Source organism: Aptenodytes patagonicus, chromosome 21 (genome assembly GCF_965638725.1).
Source record: "Aptenodytes patagonicus chromosome 21, bAptPat1.pri.cur, whole genome shotgun sequence".
Lineage (NCBI taxonomy): Eukaryota > Metazoa > Chordata > Aves > Sphenisciformes > Spheniscidae > Aptenodytes > Aptenodytes patagonicus.
Genome location: NC_134969.1, coordinates 8,373,094 through 8,388,675, shown reverse-complemented (window position 1 = coordinate 8,388,675; position 15,582 = coordinate 8,373,094). Strand labels below are relative to the sequence as shown.

General features: G+C 38.0%; 1 protein-coding gene across 2 annotated transcripts in view; it reads left to right on the top strand.

Moving 5' to 3' along the window:
- Positions 1–15,582, top strand: part of KDM1A (lysine demethylase 1A) — a 48,975-nt gene that overhangs the window by 10,776 nt on the left and 22,617 nt on the right. For both annotated transcript variants that reach the window (XR_012996947.1, XM_076357657.1), the window contains exons 4-9: positions 1,263–1,396; positions 4,731–4,809; positions 5,808–5,900; positions 6,668–6,774; positions 8,821–8,902; positions 11,174–11,268. Coding sequence is in view for 1 of the 2 variants with exons in the window: in XM_076357657.1 (XP_076213772.1) it covers positions 1,263–1,396; positions 4,731–4,809; positions 5,808–5,900; positions 6,668–6,774; positions 8,821–8,902; positions 11,174–11,268 (590 nt within the window). In the remaining variant the exon portion in view is untranslated. The remainder of the gene's footprint in view (positions 1–1,262; positions 1,397–4,730; positions 4,810–5,807; positions 5,901–6,667; positions 6,775–8,820; positions 8,903–11,173; positions 11,269–15,582) is intronic.

The following is a 15,582-nucleotide window of genomic DNA, read 5'->3' as shown; positions in this document are numbered from 1 at the left end:
GGTTGCACCAGAATTGAGAGAAGATAATTCCTCTCCCCAATACAATGACGTGTACCTCTGCACATGAACTTCAAACTTTCAAACAGTTTTCTTGGTTAGTGTAACACACTGCAAGCTTATATTTTCTTTGATATTTATTATACTCTTTTGAACAATTCTAGTTTCAGCAAATGATCTTAATCTTACTGCATTACTTGTGGGTTTTTTCCCCTTGGGATGTATTGGCTTATATCTTTCCAGATTGAATGTTCTCTCCTCTGTCTGTCCTGATCTTAAGTCACTTCCTAGGACATACGAGATTTATATTGTTCTTGCTGTATTTCACATCTCGGTATTTCATTTTGCTCGCTGTGCCTGCAAGATTTGCTTTCTGCACTCTACTTGTGCTGTAGCACTTTATGCAGCTGTGTCTTAGTTTGTTACTTTATGTATAGTATAACATTCAAATGAGATTGAGGAGTGTAGAGTGCATAACTGTATTATTACTTCATTGCCAGTGTTTGAATTGATAGAAGTACAGGTGCCTTTATGAATGAAGTCTTTCCATAGGGAAAAGACATTAGTCTTTTACATGTGGAGCATTTAAAAGGAAAAGTCAGAAATCTGTAGTTGTTGATTGTAGGCAGCACTTGGGGAGGGGACACAGGAAAAACATAAGTAGGATTGTATTTCATTGCACTGCCTGTTGTGAATATATAAAATATGCAAAAGGAGAGGTTAAGATGGGTTTCTCTAGCTTGAGGAGTTCAGTGCAAATGAAACCTTGAAAAGCAGGTGAGAGGGGACTGTAGGCATTGTGCTTGTATCTTATAGATCTTTCAGCTTTGAATGGGTTCCAAAATGTTTTTCATATTCTGGTAGAAACTGGAAACCACACAAATGAAGGACAGCATCTAAGGCAGTTATGTTTTATAGATATTATATATATGTTCTATATAAAATATATTATATTATATATTATATTGATATGTGCCCCTGCCCCCCTTATTTTTCAGGTAGTTGGGGTTTTCTTTTCCCTGCCCCCCCCCCCCCCCGTATAGCTTTTTCATTAACCCTAGATGATACCTGTAATTCAAAGGACTGTTGACTTGGGAACCTGCATGTCTTGCAGAAATAAATAAAAGGACTAAATGAAAGCCTGACATGAAATTGGCCACCATGTCAGCTCAAGGCTAGATGCACTGGCTAGGAAGGTAGTGTAAGAATACTTATTTAGCAGTTCCTTTTGCAGTGCCTGTAGACAACTTGTCTTTTCATTGTAGGTGTGGAGGGTGCAGCTTTCCAGAGTAGACTTCCACATGACCGTATGACATCTCAAGAAGCTGCCTGCTTCCCTGATATAATCAGTGGGCCACAGCAGACTCAGAAGGTGTTTCTGTACATCAGGAACCGCACCGTAAGTTTATTGTAAAAGTATTCATGAAAAAAGGGTAGGACATTTGTGTACCTTGCAAAGACTTTTTGGCAGTCACCATGTCTAGCAGTTGGTAGATTTTTTTTGTTTTTGAGATGGTGGGGTTTCATTGCTGACATCCTATCATGCTCTAAGTTGCTAAGGAAGGTGTTATCCAGTTCTTGATTGAGGCAACGCTGTGAGGCAGCATAAAGAATCTGTAGTATATTTACAATATCCAAAACACAGTCATAACAACCATCAAAACCACATGATTCAGCTAATACAGCTTTTAAAAAGTAAACACACGGAAAGCTGGTGCAAATGTTCTATTACTTGATCTCAGCTTAAAGAAGTCTCTGTAGAATACTTAAATAATATTCAATCAGATACATTGTTGCTTAGAATAAGGCAAACCTCTCGGCTTTTATTTTTTTACTTTGCTTAGCATTCAGTTGCTGTAATACTGAGACGTCAAGCCAGTCGTGTGGCTTATTCTCAGAACAGAATAGTTAATTTGCCAGCTTTGATTTCATAAAAGAAATTGTAAGGTTGAAGAAATGAAACTCTGCTTTTGAATGTTTTTAGCATTTCTGCCCAGTTCCAAACTTCCATGAAACTTAAAATATAGAAAGAAGGGGCAATATTCAAATAATTCATTGGGGAGTTCATTCACTTGAGTTCAGGCAAGCATGCCTGAAGTTTAAACCTTAATAAGACTTAAAACAGTACTATTGTGTTTTGCAGATGATGCTTTTAAATTGTGACAGTGCATTTAGGTTCCTCAGCACACAAACAAGGTTCAGGGTTTTCTCCTGTACTTAGAAAAGAGTGTTTTAGAAAACTAAAGTCATGTTAGAAAAATTAACAGTAGGAAAGCAAGAAATATTTTGAAAATTGCTTTGTTACCCTAGTTAAGAGAGAAAACATCTTATGCATCATTCAATTTTTCTCACAAACTTAAGATGATCAAGGGACATCACAGTGTATTAACCATGGTAGCACCCAATGCTTAATAACTTAAAGAAGTTATTTGAAATTTATGCGTGGTGGACATCTTCATGCTAAGAGTGTGACTTTTGCTGTTCCTGTGAAGTCTCCCTCTAATTAACCTAAGTTGTAACTTTTGGGAAGTCATGAGATGCATAAAGACAGACCAAGGCAAGCCAAAACGTTTGAAAAACAGTTTGCTCAAAATGTATAGTAAGTAATCCTTTTACAAACACTTCAGAAGCAGAAAAACCTTCCACTGAAACTTTAACTGGGATTTAAAGGAATGCTCAGAAGGGATATTTGCAGTGCTGCACTAGAAAAGCTGCATTGTTGGTCTTCGGTCCCCTATGCGCTATGGAGGAACTTAGAGAAGCTCCTAAGCAGGAATCCCTTTCTGAGGAAGACTTGTGAGAGGATCTCCTCCGGTCAGGATAGCAGAGGTTATAGAACAGCAGATGAAGCAAATGGTAATATAGACCCAGTACTCAGCAGAGCCCTGGAAGAGCTGTGAACTGCAGTGTGCATCCTCTTATAGCTGGCACAGTACCAAGGAATTTGAAAATATTGAAGAGGGCATGAACACACAGAGTTCCTGGAGGTTAGAGGAGTTAGACTAGTAAGTCTGATATTTCCAATTTGCATGGTAACAAATGGAATCAAGAATTGAATGAATGACCTGGGAAGTAAAAAAGTATTTTGGAAGGCTCACAGTAGCTTTTATAAAGGGAAGTCATTCTTTACAGTACATCTGAGTTCTTCGAAGGACTCATGAGAAAGTGAACGAAGGAGATCCATTTCATGTGATCTTCTACATGAATCCCCCCCACCAAAAACAAAAAAACCCCCACCCAACCAATGAAAAAAACCAACCCACAAAACAGTAAAAGCTCTTGCTAAATTACTGTTGGTTAAAACAGATAATGAAAATTTACAAAGCAGAACGTAGGATAAATGATCTGTTGTGGTAGTGCAGGGCAGTTGTGCTTTGAAGCCTTTAAAATCTTTCAAGGCCTGCACTGTTCTGTGTATTCATAGAGGGTCTAAAAACCAGAATTTGTAAAGAAATGGTCATTTGCTGCACATACTAAGTTACTTTAGGTAATAAAATGAGGACTACAAAAACTACAAAAGATGAAGACTCTTATGAGTAACTGGGTGATAACATAGCAGATGAAATTAATTTTACATAAAAGTAAACTAATGTGAATAATGGAAGTAATTGTATATATACATATAGAGATTTATATGTAAAAATACAGATTATGGGCTTTACACTCTTCCAGCTGAGAATGGAATCTTAGCATTATGGTACGTAGTACTATGAAATGGTTAGTTCCACACTCAGAAATGATCAGAAAGAACATTGTTAAAAATTACTTGGAAAACAAGTAGAAGAAAGCACTATGCTAAAGATGAAATTTGCCTCCAATGGCCTCCCAAATTATATGGAAATTCTTTCTTAATCCTTCCTATTCATTATACTTGTATGATTTCCACTCTAATTTGGTATCTGTGAGGAGCTATGAAGTTCAGTAGTGCAATTTCTCTAAATACCCAAATAAATGACTAATTCTGGAATGTAAAATGGTGTGGAGGTGCTCTGTATGACTTAGATCTAGGCATTGAACAGTAAAATGTTACTTAGTAACTATTGCCATCCATGCCGTGAAGTAGGAGTTCTGTTGGGAAAACAGTTGTGATTTTATTATTCTGTGCTTTTTTTCTAGCATAAAGTGACATAATTAATATTTCTCTTCCTGCTTGGTTTTTTAACTGTAACTGTCCTCTACATGTTCTTTCTTGTGTATACGTGGCCAGTGCAGTCCATGGTAGTGTCTTATATCAGTGAAGATGGATTAGATGATTAAAGGTCTGAGATAAATTAACTTCATAAGATGACAAGTACTTCTATAGCTTTTACAAAAATAATGTGAAATTTGATGCCGAAAAGTCAGATGCTGGCTGATGTTGCATGCCCAATTAAAATATCACACATATCACACTTGCCATGCAGGTGGAAGGAAGGCTGTACTTATAAGCATTCTGGTGCTTCCATTTTGTAGCTTTTGTTCTTTCAGTGTATGTTTTCTTCTATGTGTGATTACGAGATTACTAACTTGATGCATTTCCACTTATTTGAAATGGTGTAGGAGGTTAAAATGGACTGTATTGAACCTTAAAGAACACTGGAAGGCACAGTTCAGTGCAGCTTGGATAGCACTGCCAAAGTTTAACTTGTTAGAGGGTTTCATCTCCTAACAGTATTTGGTAACAAACACGCATGTGGAAAACACCTCTTTTGTATTGCTTAATATAATGTGTCTTATTGTTTGTTTAAATACAGCTGCAGCTCTGGTTGGATAACCCAAAGATTCAGCTGACATTTGAGGCAACTATCCAACAATTAGAAGCACCTTATAATAGTAAGTCAAGTCTTTTACTGCCAAAACCATTGCTATTCTTTTTCAGTTTTGGTTGGGGAAAAGCTGCTCAGAATCAAGAGAGGACTTCAGATGGGTCCTTTTGTTAGTGGAGCTCCATGAGTGTTTGTGTACAGAATGGGATATTGCAGTATGCTCATGTTTCACGTTTGTTAAAGTTCATTTGTCTGGTAAAGAAATACACCCCTAGCAGAATTCAGAAAAGCTGGTAAAAAGATGGGTTGTTACAGATGTTTCCTGCAAGTGAATTCACATGCAGCTTTTAAGGTTTGCTACAACTTCATGGTGGTTTGCAGCTGTGAGATTTTCTTAATCATAAGATTTCTGGGAGGCATTAAAAAGTTGCATAAGACTTGAACAGACTGGCTGTGATGAAAGAAGGCAGTAAAAGAGTGAGGAGTTACTGCTTGCAAAGGTAGGCCATTCCACTCTTCTCAAAAAAGATCCCAATAAACTTGGGATGGATAAAAGGGTGGAGGGGAGCCATAAAGAAAAAATAATTAAAGAAGAAAATAATGCTGAAATGAATGCAGATACACTGTCAAGTATTGCAAAATAGTGAATTATTGTGTTTATAAAAACAAAAATGAGAATTCAGTGCTCCAGTAATGGGTTGGCTTAATACTGGCAAATTGCATTACAGTTCTGTGTAAAGATCTCTGGATTTCTGCAGTCAATTTCAGAAAAGGTGTTCTTCTGCACTAGATAAATAGAAGCATTTAATGTCCTGTACAGCTTTTCAGGCAGTATTCAAAACTGCAGTATAGCATGGAAAACAGCTTGTGGTTTCCAGAAAACTTTAACCTCAGCCTTCTTCAGGAAGATGGATTCTTCAGTAGAGCAGCTGGGGGTGCAGAAAGGGATGTGTTCAGTGTGACTTTGCTGGGTTGCTGCTGTGACACGTTTGCTTGTTAATACGTTTTCAGTACGTATGTGCTGCTGAACATACAGAATAATTTTAAAACATTACAATTTTTTAGGTGATACAGTGCTTGTTCACAGAGTACACAGCTATCTGGAACGGCATGGTCTAATCAACTTTGGTATCTACAAAAGAGTGAAGCCCCTTCCAAGTAAGAAACTTGAAAATTGTTTCTAATTGGAGTTTTGTTTTATTGTTCTGTGATTTGTTAGGACAAATTTTTGAGTGTTTTTTTTTAGTATTGTGGTGCTGAGAAAATAAAAAAAGTCTGGAAAGCCATCTGGCTATAGATGTTCATGTTTTTTATTTTGGCATGGCAAAGCTATGTATTTAAGTAAATCACTTTGAGAGGGAAAATGTTTGCAAATCTTCTGTAGATAATTCGGTGGCTGTCACTGTTTAATGAGTTAATCCTTGTTCCTCATTTGAATAAGAAAAGACAGAAACACAATACTGTACTTATATCTGTTGTGTGCTTATGTGAGGCTTGAATTTTACAAGTGCTGAATTTGTCTGTCCTTTCTAGATCTTATTCTTCTGGGGCAGAAAGAAATAAAACTATGATACTTTGTCCCACAGTAATTAATAAGAATCAGTTTCTTCAAACAATTGTCCTTCAGAAGTATTTTTCCTCCTGTTTTCTTCCTTGTCACAGATGCACTACTGGTGTATTTTTCTTGCACCTGTCTCATTAAGAAAAATTGTGAAGTGTTTTACTGTTACGATATTATGTACATAATCAATTCAATTTTCTTTTTGTGGCTATTTGTTTTGTTGAAGAGTTTGTTCTGTCAGAACTATGTATGAGAAGGAAGCTGCTTTTTGTTCTTGGTGTCTCTTAAATGCAACTTTAACATGACCACTTACAATGTACTAATGCACATATAGAGCCTGTAACTTATTCTTCCCTTTCTCTAGCCAAGAAGACCGGAAAGGTGATCATTATTGGTTCTGGAGTCTCTGGGTTGGCAGCAGCTCGCCAGTTGCAGAGTTTTGGAATGGATGTCACAGTTCTGGAAGCCAGGGTATGAATTTCTGTGCTATTTTACTTCTATATGGAAACTTAACCAGTAACCACATTCAGCAGTAACGTAAGGCTAAGTATCCCAGCAGCATGCCCAAGATGAGTAAGCTTGTGTGTAGTTACAGGCAGCCAGGATGTATTGCTGAGTACTAAACCTGTCTCACTAGGAAACAAGTGTATCTCTTCTCGCTGGGAGTTAGCTAATGCTTTCTCAGGGGCGGCCTGTATAGTCAGGTGCTAGTGTCATATGCTTACACCAGTAGAAGGCTGGAATCTTCTTCCTTTCATGATTAGGAACTGATTTTTCACTGGACTTGCAGAATGCAAGTCTGTATTTCAAGAACTTGTGCATTAAATAGAATCATTGTTTGGAATTGCCATACAACGTCAGGCAGGATATTTTTCTTGCACCTTTTAAGTCTACATTAATTCTTTCCTTGTTTATTACTGTGTGCTTAACAGACTTTAAAGTTATATAGAGCCACATTTTGTGGTGCGTGAACTAGCTGATTGTTCTTCCAGTAATAAGGTATTCTTTTATATCCATCCCTAAGTGGAATCTCCTTTTTTTTTTTTTTTTAAAGTTGAAGGTTTTTTTCATATAATTAATCAATTGAGAACAGCTTGATACTCATTTAGAATAAATAAATCCATTAACCCATTAAATTGGAATTTATCTTATGTTTTACTTCCTGACTTCATTTTGTGTGTATATTTACTTCTGACACTTTTCTAGCACAGATTAAAATAATCTGCTTAAGTTTTTTATTAGAGTAATGTTTCAGGCTCTTAATTTTGCTAGCTACTGCTCTTGTTGCTAGGGAGCAAGAGCTGCTGGCTCTGTGCTTCAGAGGTTCTGTACCACTAGAGCAATGGAGAGCACAACAATCTAATTGTTTAGGAGTCTCTTGCTCACCTGAATGTATTGTAGGGGTTTTTGTTTGGTTTTGTTTTGGTTTGGTTTTTTGGTTTTTTTTTTTAAGTCGGAAGAAAGAGATCCATGCTGTAACCTGGGTTTTGTTCTATGTATCTTTGTTATAACCAGTATGTAGATCTGGCAAGAGACTATTTTAAAATAATGCACAATATTTTTCAATCATTTTTCTATAGACTGCTGCATCTCTTCTTGAGTAGTCTGTATTTTTTTATTTTTATTTTTTAAGGCTGTCTGGTGTTTTCTCGCATTATGATTTCAGTGATTCAGGTGATAGTTTCTTTGTGTCCACTCATTTTCTGTAACTTTTAGACTATTAGTTTACATGCTTCCGAATTGCTGATTTAATTACTAAAAATTAAACTTTACCTTTTTATATAAATTGGTAGCTGTTTGGGATCTTTGCCTAATTGTAATTGATATTTCTCTCTGATATCATCCTGCTCACTGGACTGAGACTAGGGAAAGGCAGCTTTTGTTTTTTCCTTATTAAGTTTAAAGTGGTAGGAAAATAAGTGTCATCCTAAGTCAGTAGTATGTGTCAAGAATCAAAACCTTTTTTTTCTGCTTCTAAAATGGGCTGTTGATTCGTGGTTATCTTCTTGATTGATAGCTGGCTCTTCTGTGGAGAATAGATAGGGGTAATTGGCTGATGGTTTTTCTAACCCTAAAATTTAGTTTTCTCAAGCACAGCTGAATTATTTCCTATATAGCTATTGGATTTTGTGGTAGGAAGTGGGAGGAGGAAATCTAGTATGTAACTTAATCTATCCGTGGACAATGAAGGAATGGTTTTAGAACCACAGTAGATCCTACTGTAGATATAGTTAAATCTGTCCAAATCAGGTTAGGCATCTTTTTTCTTTTTTTTTTTTTTCCCCCCTTTTTTTTTTTTTTTAAATGCAACTTAAACATTTTATTTCTTAACTTAGACAAATTAATTGAGATCAAGTGTTCATTTGCAGAGGTTCTTGGAAAAGTGTTCATTCTATTTATTGAACCTTTGGATAAGAGAATACTTATACTACATTCTGTAGACGTTTCAGTGATTATATTTAAGTGAGATGTATTGCCGAATGTTGCCGGAGGTTTAATATATTGTGCTTTTAAAAGGACCGAGTAGGAGGAAGAGTTGCTACCTTTCGCAAAGGGAACTATGTTGCTGATCTAGGAGCAATGGTGGTAACAGGACTTGGTGAGTTTTTCAAAACAAAAAGGCACAGGGAAGAAAATTGTGGGACAAGATGTTACAAATCTGAAACCTTATGCTTTTTCCTTTCATGGCCAAAATAATTGGTTATTTTTAACTATTAAAAAGTAGATGTTCTAGTTCGGCCTCTTTGGCAGTTAGCATTTTTCATGAGTGAATCTTCAGAACAGATGGCAGCCCACACTAAAAGCTGGGATTTTTGTTGGTGCCATACCTCTCATTGGTCAGTGAAGTCATACAGGTGCTTGTCATGTCATCAAACTGTTGTAGGTCCATTCTTTTACAGTTTGCTTGTGCTTAGTGGAATTCTTTGATCTTTCCTTGGCATGCTGCCCTTTTGTGCATCTGTTCCTTTGCCCAGTTCCTTTAAGGTGGTATCTGCACTTGCTGAGCAAGTCTTTCTGAAGCTGCTTTACCCAGCTGGCAGTGGCCTCTGAGCTCAGGTCCGTGGACTGAAATTCTTGGTAACTCTCTTAGTTGTTCCCTTGGATCTTCCAAAGTATAAGCTGAAATTGAACATGGAGAAGTAGGAATGTAGTGAGGGGATTAGTTGAGTAGCTTAAGAGCAAAGTAAATAAGAAAAATAAATAGCAAAGTTAAAAGATGGGAGAGACCCCAAAGAGATGGAATATATTTTTTCATTTACATGGGGGAAAAAAGGGAGGGGGGGGGAATGAAGAGCAGAGCCATTCTAAAGAGAAAGCCTTTCTTAAAGTCAGGATTTAAACCCCAAAAGTCCTTTCTCTAAGTGATTTCAAAAATAGTTGTAAAAATAATGGCAAACAAACCATATTTCTTCCTATTTAATGCTGGTTTATGGGATGGCATTAGTTATTGATACTGGTTACTCTGCTAAGAAGATGGGCAGGTGTTTAGTGTGGAATACCCTTCAGTAATGCAGTGAAATGATAAAATATTATAAAACCTATAATGAAACCTGAGTTTTACTGACTGCCAAAACTTGGTGTCTGTCTTATGGTTAGTCTTTATTAAATTGCATACAGAAACTGGTTCCAGACAAAGAGTATTGAAGTTGCACAGTCCTGGTAAAACAGATCTAAGGTTGCCTAGTGAAAGACTAATATTTTCATATTTAATTCATCATGGGTGTTTCCTTTCCAAAATAATCTACCCTTTGCCTTGAATGAGGCAGCATATGCTATGGAGAAAGAAAGATTCCTGTAGTGAAGGAGATGGTTTGAAGGGCATCCTTCATATTTCTGAATCTGGAAGAGATGTGAGGAGGGAAGACTACTGAAGGGGTTGAGCTTGTGGCTCAGGAAGGTGAAAGACTGAAGTTATGGGATCTTTTCTGGTTTTGTTAGTAAACCATGGAAGAACTAAAATTTTTAGTAGGTTATTGAACTTGAAACATGAACTTACTTCAAAACTCTGTTCTGCTTGTTCAGTCACCTCTCTAAAGACAGGAAGGTGGCTGAACTTCCCCCTCTATTTTGAACTAAGGCTCTGGGTTTGATTGGATTGCAGAATCAGGGGACATTGGGAAACTAGATCTGAAAAACTTTTCCCAAAGTTAATTTTGTGGAGGAAATCCATGTTGCCTCTCCTCTATGCCATTTCCCATTTGTGTCTGTTCTTTTCCTTTCCTCTGCTGTACTTTCAGAGAGGCTTTGATGCTTAGTGATTCTGTATGCTTAAAGTCGATGCTTTCTGCCTTCCTCATGTTTCTATGTGGAATCTCCTAGATCGTTTTCTAATCTGTTTCATTACACATCTTCCAGGTACAGTTGGTGTACGTGGTTCATTCTTCATAGGTTGTGTTCACTAATGACAGTTGTTGGAGTTCCACTAAGTTTTTAGGGACTGAATTCTTTGGGTTCCATCTCCATGTCACCACACCTTCAAAAGCTTCTGAAGTTACTGTGCAGCTGTGGGAGCTCTCCTTGGCTTTTCAAACACTCTGCTCGCAAACGTTTTGAAGATATGTTTATAGCTATAAACTCTCAATCGTACTAAGGTTGCTGCCACCCTAGGACTCTGCTTTTATAATCAGCCCTTTTTACATACTGTCCTTTTAAGTGTTGGTGGGCAGCTTTTTGGTTTTTTTTCATGACCTTGTTGCAAGAATTGGTGTGAAGAGTAGACCTTTGGCAGTGTTATACTACTTCACTGGAATGCATTTTGCACTGGAGTTGGTGTGTTTAGCCTCTGAAATAGCTTTAACTGTGGAATTTTTATTTAATTGCAGACAAACTTCACAGGAGTACTCTGTTAACTATCCAAAATGTTTTCCAGGAGGAAATCCCATGGCTGTGGTCAGCAAACAAGTGAATATGGAATTGGCTAAGATCAAACAAAAATGCCCACTTTATGAAGCAAATGGACAAGCTGTAAGTCTGATTCTGTTTTCATGAACCTTTTAAAAAGAAATAGTATCTTAAGTGTATTTACTACCAGGCTATTGGTCTAGCAGGAGATAGTTTCCAGGAAGAGGGAGAGGAGTAATGAAAGTGTGTGTCCATTTTTAGGCAGTGTAGTAATATTCTAGCATATCTGCACCTATTCTTCTAAAACCTGTTCTTTCCACATGAGTTTTTAACTTGGAATTTCAGAGGTTTTGTGGAAGCTACGTTCCTGTTTGTTCTTCCCAAATTCATTACTGTTTTTCCTTAGACAGTTGTCTGTCTCACTCCTCTTTGAAACAATTGTCTGCTCTGCTGGCACTCTAGCTTTTTTTGTTGTTGCCACTACTCCTTTTTCCTAAAATAAACTCATTCTGGCTGTTCTACTTATCTGTTGCTTTATAAAGAATTGACTAACCAATGCCAGCTGGTTGAATGCATGCAACAGTTTCAGCAATAATATTCTAGAGCTGGGATTCACAAACTTAATTAGCTTTATTTCTTTCCGCTGTAGCGTCAAGGAGCGCTGTTAGAGATAGAAATGATAGATCCTAGTTTAGTGCTGAATCTCATGCATGTATTGACTGGAAGTGTTCCTACCTCCTGAATCTTAAAACATGGTACTAAGAGTAACTTCTGAAAGAAGACAGATGAGGATACTGGGCTTCTTGCTAGAGGCCTGAAAAAGTGATCTTTGGCACAAACCTGCTGTAACCTGGCACCTGCAGCTTTTCGTACCGCACATGAGTGAATAGGGTGTTATAATAAACTCAGGGAAAGCTACCAAGGCATTGTAGACAGTTCTAGCAGTCAGTCTGCTCTCGTGTTGTGTACGTCTGCATGTAACACGCTTGCTTCTGCACTGCTGTGTTCCCCCTCTCCCAGCTGTTTTCAGCGTCTGCCCAAGTAATGCTTGGGCATTATCTCGCAGTGGGGCAGATGTATCCCTGTGCAGTTGAAGAGATGCCCTTTGTTAACACCACCCAATAAGACACACAGTTCAGCTACTTTGAACTTTAGACTATGCTTTTATTGTCTCAGTAAGCACTGTGATGCCTGCAGCTTGACCACGCAGCTTTCCTTTCTGCAGCCCACTCCTTTCTGTTCACAGTATGCTTGATCGCTTATATACAGCTAAGCCCCTCAGGCATAAGCGTCCTGTGGCCCAGGAATTTCCCTTGCTCATCAGATAGGCACTTACAGAAGAAGCCAGTGGGAGTGGATTGTTTGTCTGAAAAGGAGTATTTCTTCCGATTACTCTGTAGTGTTTCCTGTACCGCATTCAAATGCTATTTATCCTAGGAGACACAGTCAGGATGGAAACTGGCAGTGTGGCTGCATGCTGCCAAGCACTTGAGGTAGGGAGGAATCCCTCAGCACAGAAAAGGTTCTTACTGCTCCTTTGGCTAACCTTGTGGGACAAGTAACATCACTTCCTTGTGTTCAAAGATGGTTGCTGCAGCAAGGAATCGCTGCTGTTTAGATCTGTGCATTTATTAGTGCGATAACACTAATTTAGTGTTTATTTAGAAGGTTATAACACTAGTCATATTTTAAAAAGGCATGTCACAAAATTTGGCAGCTTATCTGTTGCAAACAAAGCTTGATGGGTATAATTGGATATAGTTTCCAGACCGAATTTTATCACTTCCTTGTGTTGAATGTTGTCTTGACTATGTAATGAACCAGAGTGCTCTTCCTTGGTTTAAAAATGAATAAATAAATAAATAAGATTGCCTCTGTGTGCTGCTTGTTTCCTAGCATGTCTGTCATGTATAGCTTCTGGAACATTTGGCTAAAAACAGCTTCAAATTAGATAGTTAATAATGACAGATAATTAGGAAGAGAAGTTGTGGTGTGAGTAATGATGACCAATCTTCTGCCACCCAGATATCACAAATGCCAATATAATCTTCATTATGTGACATTCAATATCTGTGCATCTGTCTGTGATCATATCTCTGTATTGCCTGTAGCTTATGACCATCTAAACTGTTAAAGATTGTTACTTCATATGATAAAGAGCAAGTAAATGAAAATGGAAGCTCTAGAAAGAAAACTGGAATTCGCTTGCTCAGATGTGGTGCGGTTGTACCTTGAAAGCTGTGTGTTTTGACATGTACTGCTCATTTTGTCTTTCTCTTGTTTTTCCTTAATATACTCCATGATGCTTCCACCAAGGCAGTTAATTTATTAATCCTTTCTTTTCCTTTTTTAATGTTGCCACAGTTTTTCCTTTGATTATTAGGACTGTTAAAATTAAATGCTGATTATCTATTTCAGCAGTGGTTTCACATCTTAGTACTTTGATTTTCACCCCACTGATAAAGCTTATCCTGAAATAACTGTCAGGCTGCTTACGTTATATTTCTGTCTGCTGCAATTGTTGAAAGTACACTGTCAAGGTACTACTTTATAAACAGTGAAAAACAAGTTTAGTTTAAGCGGAAATCACTTTCTACAGGATATGCTTCTTCCAAAGGTGCATTCACATTAGGTTACTAATGAGTATTGGGCAAGTAACTTCCTTTTTTGCTCCTTTTTTGGGAGCAAAAATTTTTCTCACCCTGCCAATAGAGAGTCTACTAACTTGATAGTGTCTCTTTACATTTTCCTTTCAGCTAATCCCTGAGCCCAAGTCCATTTGTTGCCCCGCTCCTCAAAACCTTCTCAATTTGTGTCCACCAGTAATAGCCAAGAGCACAGCCTTTCTTGCCTCAAATAAAAGAGCACTAATGTTCCACCTCTCCCTCTGGCATTTTGGCAAACTTCATGGTGCTTGACAGGAAGCAAGTTGTAGCTTTTAAATTAGCTAATTCCCCAGCCATCCTAGGAAGTATCAAAGATCTTCTTGGAAAACAATATACATCAGATAATAATTCAGGCATCTAAAGCAGGGAATGCATCTAGAAGTCTAGGGACAAGTAATAATCAGATGTCCTTCATACCTTGGCTACTGTCTTGACAGCTTTCCACATCTACACAACTATCTTTTCAATGGTTAACTGTTCCTGCCAGTCTGTCTACGTCTTTTTCTCCACTATCTGCATTTTACTGAAGGGCAAAGTACCATAAGAGTTATACACTGAGTGTACATCCTCATTGTTAAGCTCTGCACTGAAGGCATAAATCTCTCTTGCTGCTCACAACTGTATGATGACCCAAGATTGAGCAGTTTTATACCTTCAATTACCACTCCTCTAAAGCATGTTTATTATTTTAGTCTTTGCCATAGCGTTAGCAAATTAAGAAAGACTTCTCTCCAAAGAAGTGAAGATGGAATCAAATTCTCTGCATATAGGATGGGCTCTTAATGATTGCAAGTGTCAGATCCTTTCTTTGTGGTGAGTTGGTTTCCTCCAAGAAATTTACCGATTTAGGAGTTCTGAATAGTCTTTGGGAAGGTTTACTGCCTGCACAGCTGCCTAAGCTTCTGAATGAAGCATTGATGTCAGCTGTGAAAAGGTAGGCAATGTGAATATCAAAATGTCGTTTCTCTTCCCTTTCTTCATCCTAACTTCACGTTGCTGGGAAGTGTGCATTTTGTAATGCCGTCTTCAATTTGTTGTCCACCAGGATCCTTACATCCTTTTCTTCAGCGCTGATACCCAACAGTCAGTCCTCAGCCTGTCCTGATGCATGGGGGCACTCCATCACAGTTTCAAGGCTTCACCTTTGAATTTCATGAGGTTTTTGTCAGCCCATTCCCCCAACTTGTTGAGATTACACTGAGAGGAGAAGAGACTGGGGAGGCCTGAGGGCAGACCTTACCCATGAAGCCTGAGGCAAAGAGGAATTTAGTGCTTTAGCCTTTTCCATATCCATGACCACTAGGTTCAGCAGCAGGTCTGCAGTCTGCATTATCCTTAGTGTTTTGCTACTGCTGTCTATGTAGAGATCCTTTCTTGTTGCCCTCTTATGTCCCCCATCTCGGTTTCAACTCTGGCTGACTTCTGGTTTTCCTAATGCCGTCTCTGCATGCTTGGGCAATGCTTCTTCATCACAGGTGACTTGTGGTGTAATAATAGATGCTTAAGCTGGAACTTGGAAGATGAAGCTTAAATTATAAAAGTGATTACCATCAGTTTCTTGAAACTGGGGCTCTAATTTTAATTTTTCAACCTTCAGGAGAGCTATCCTACACTTCTTTATCCAGAAAAGATCTTAGAAATCTAATCATTCAGTGGAGTCTGCCCTGTTGCTCTGGAGAGCCTCTGTTCAAGTCTTAAGGCAGTGCTTCGTAGTAGCAAGTCCTTTGTTTTTTCACTGAGACTTCTACTGAGGACATGTACCAAGTTCTGG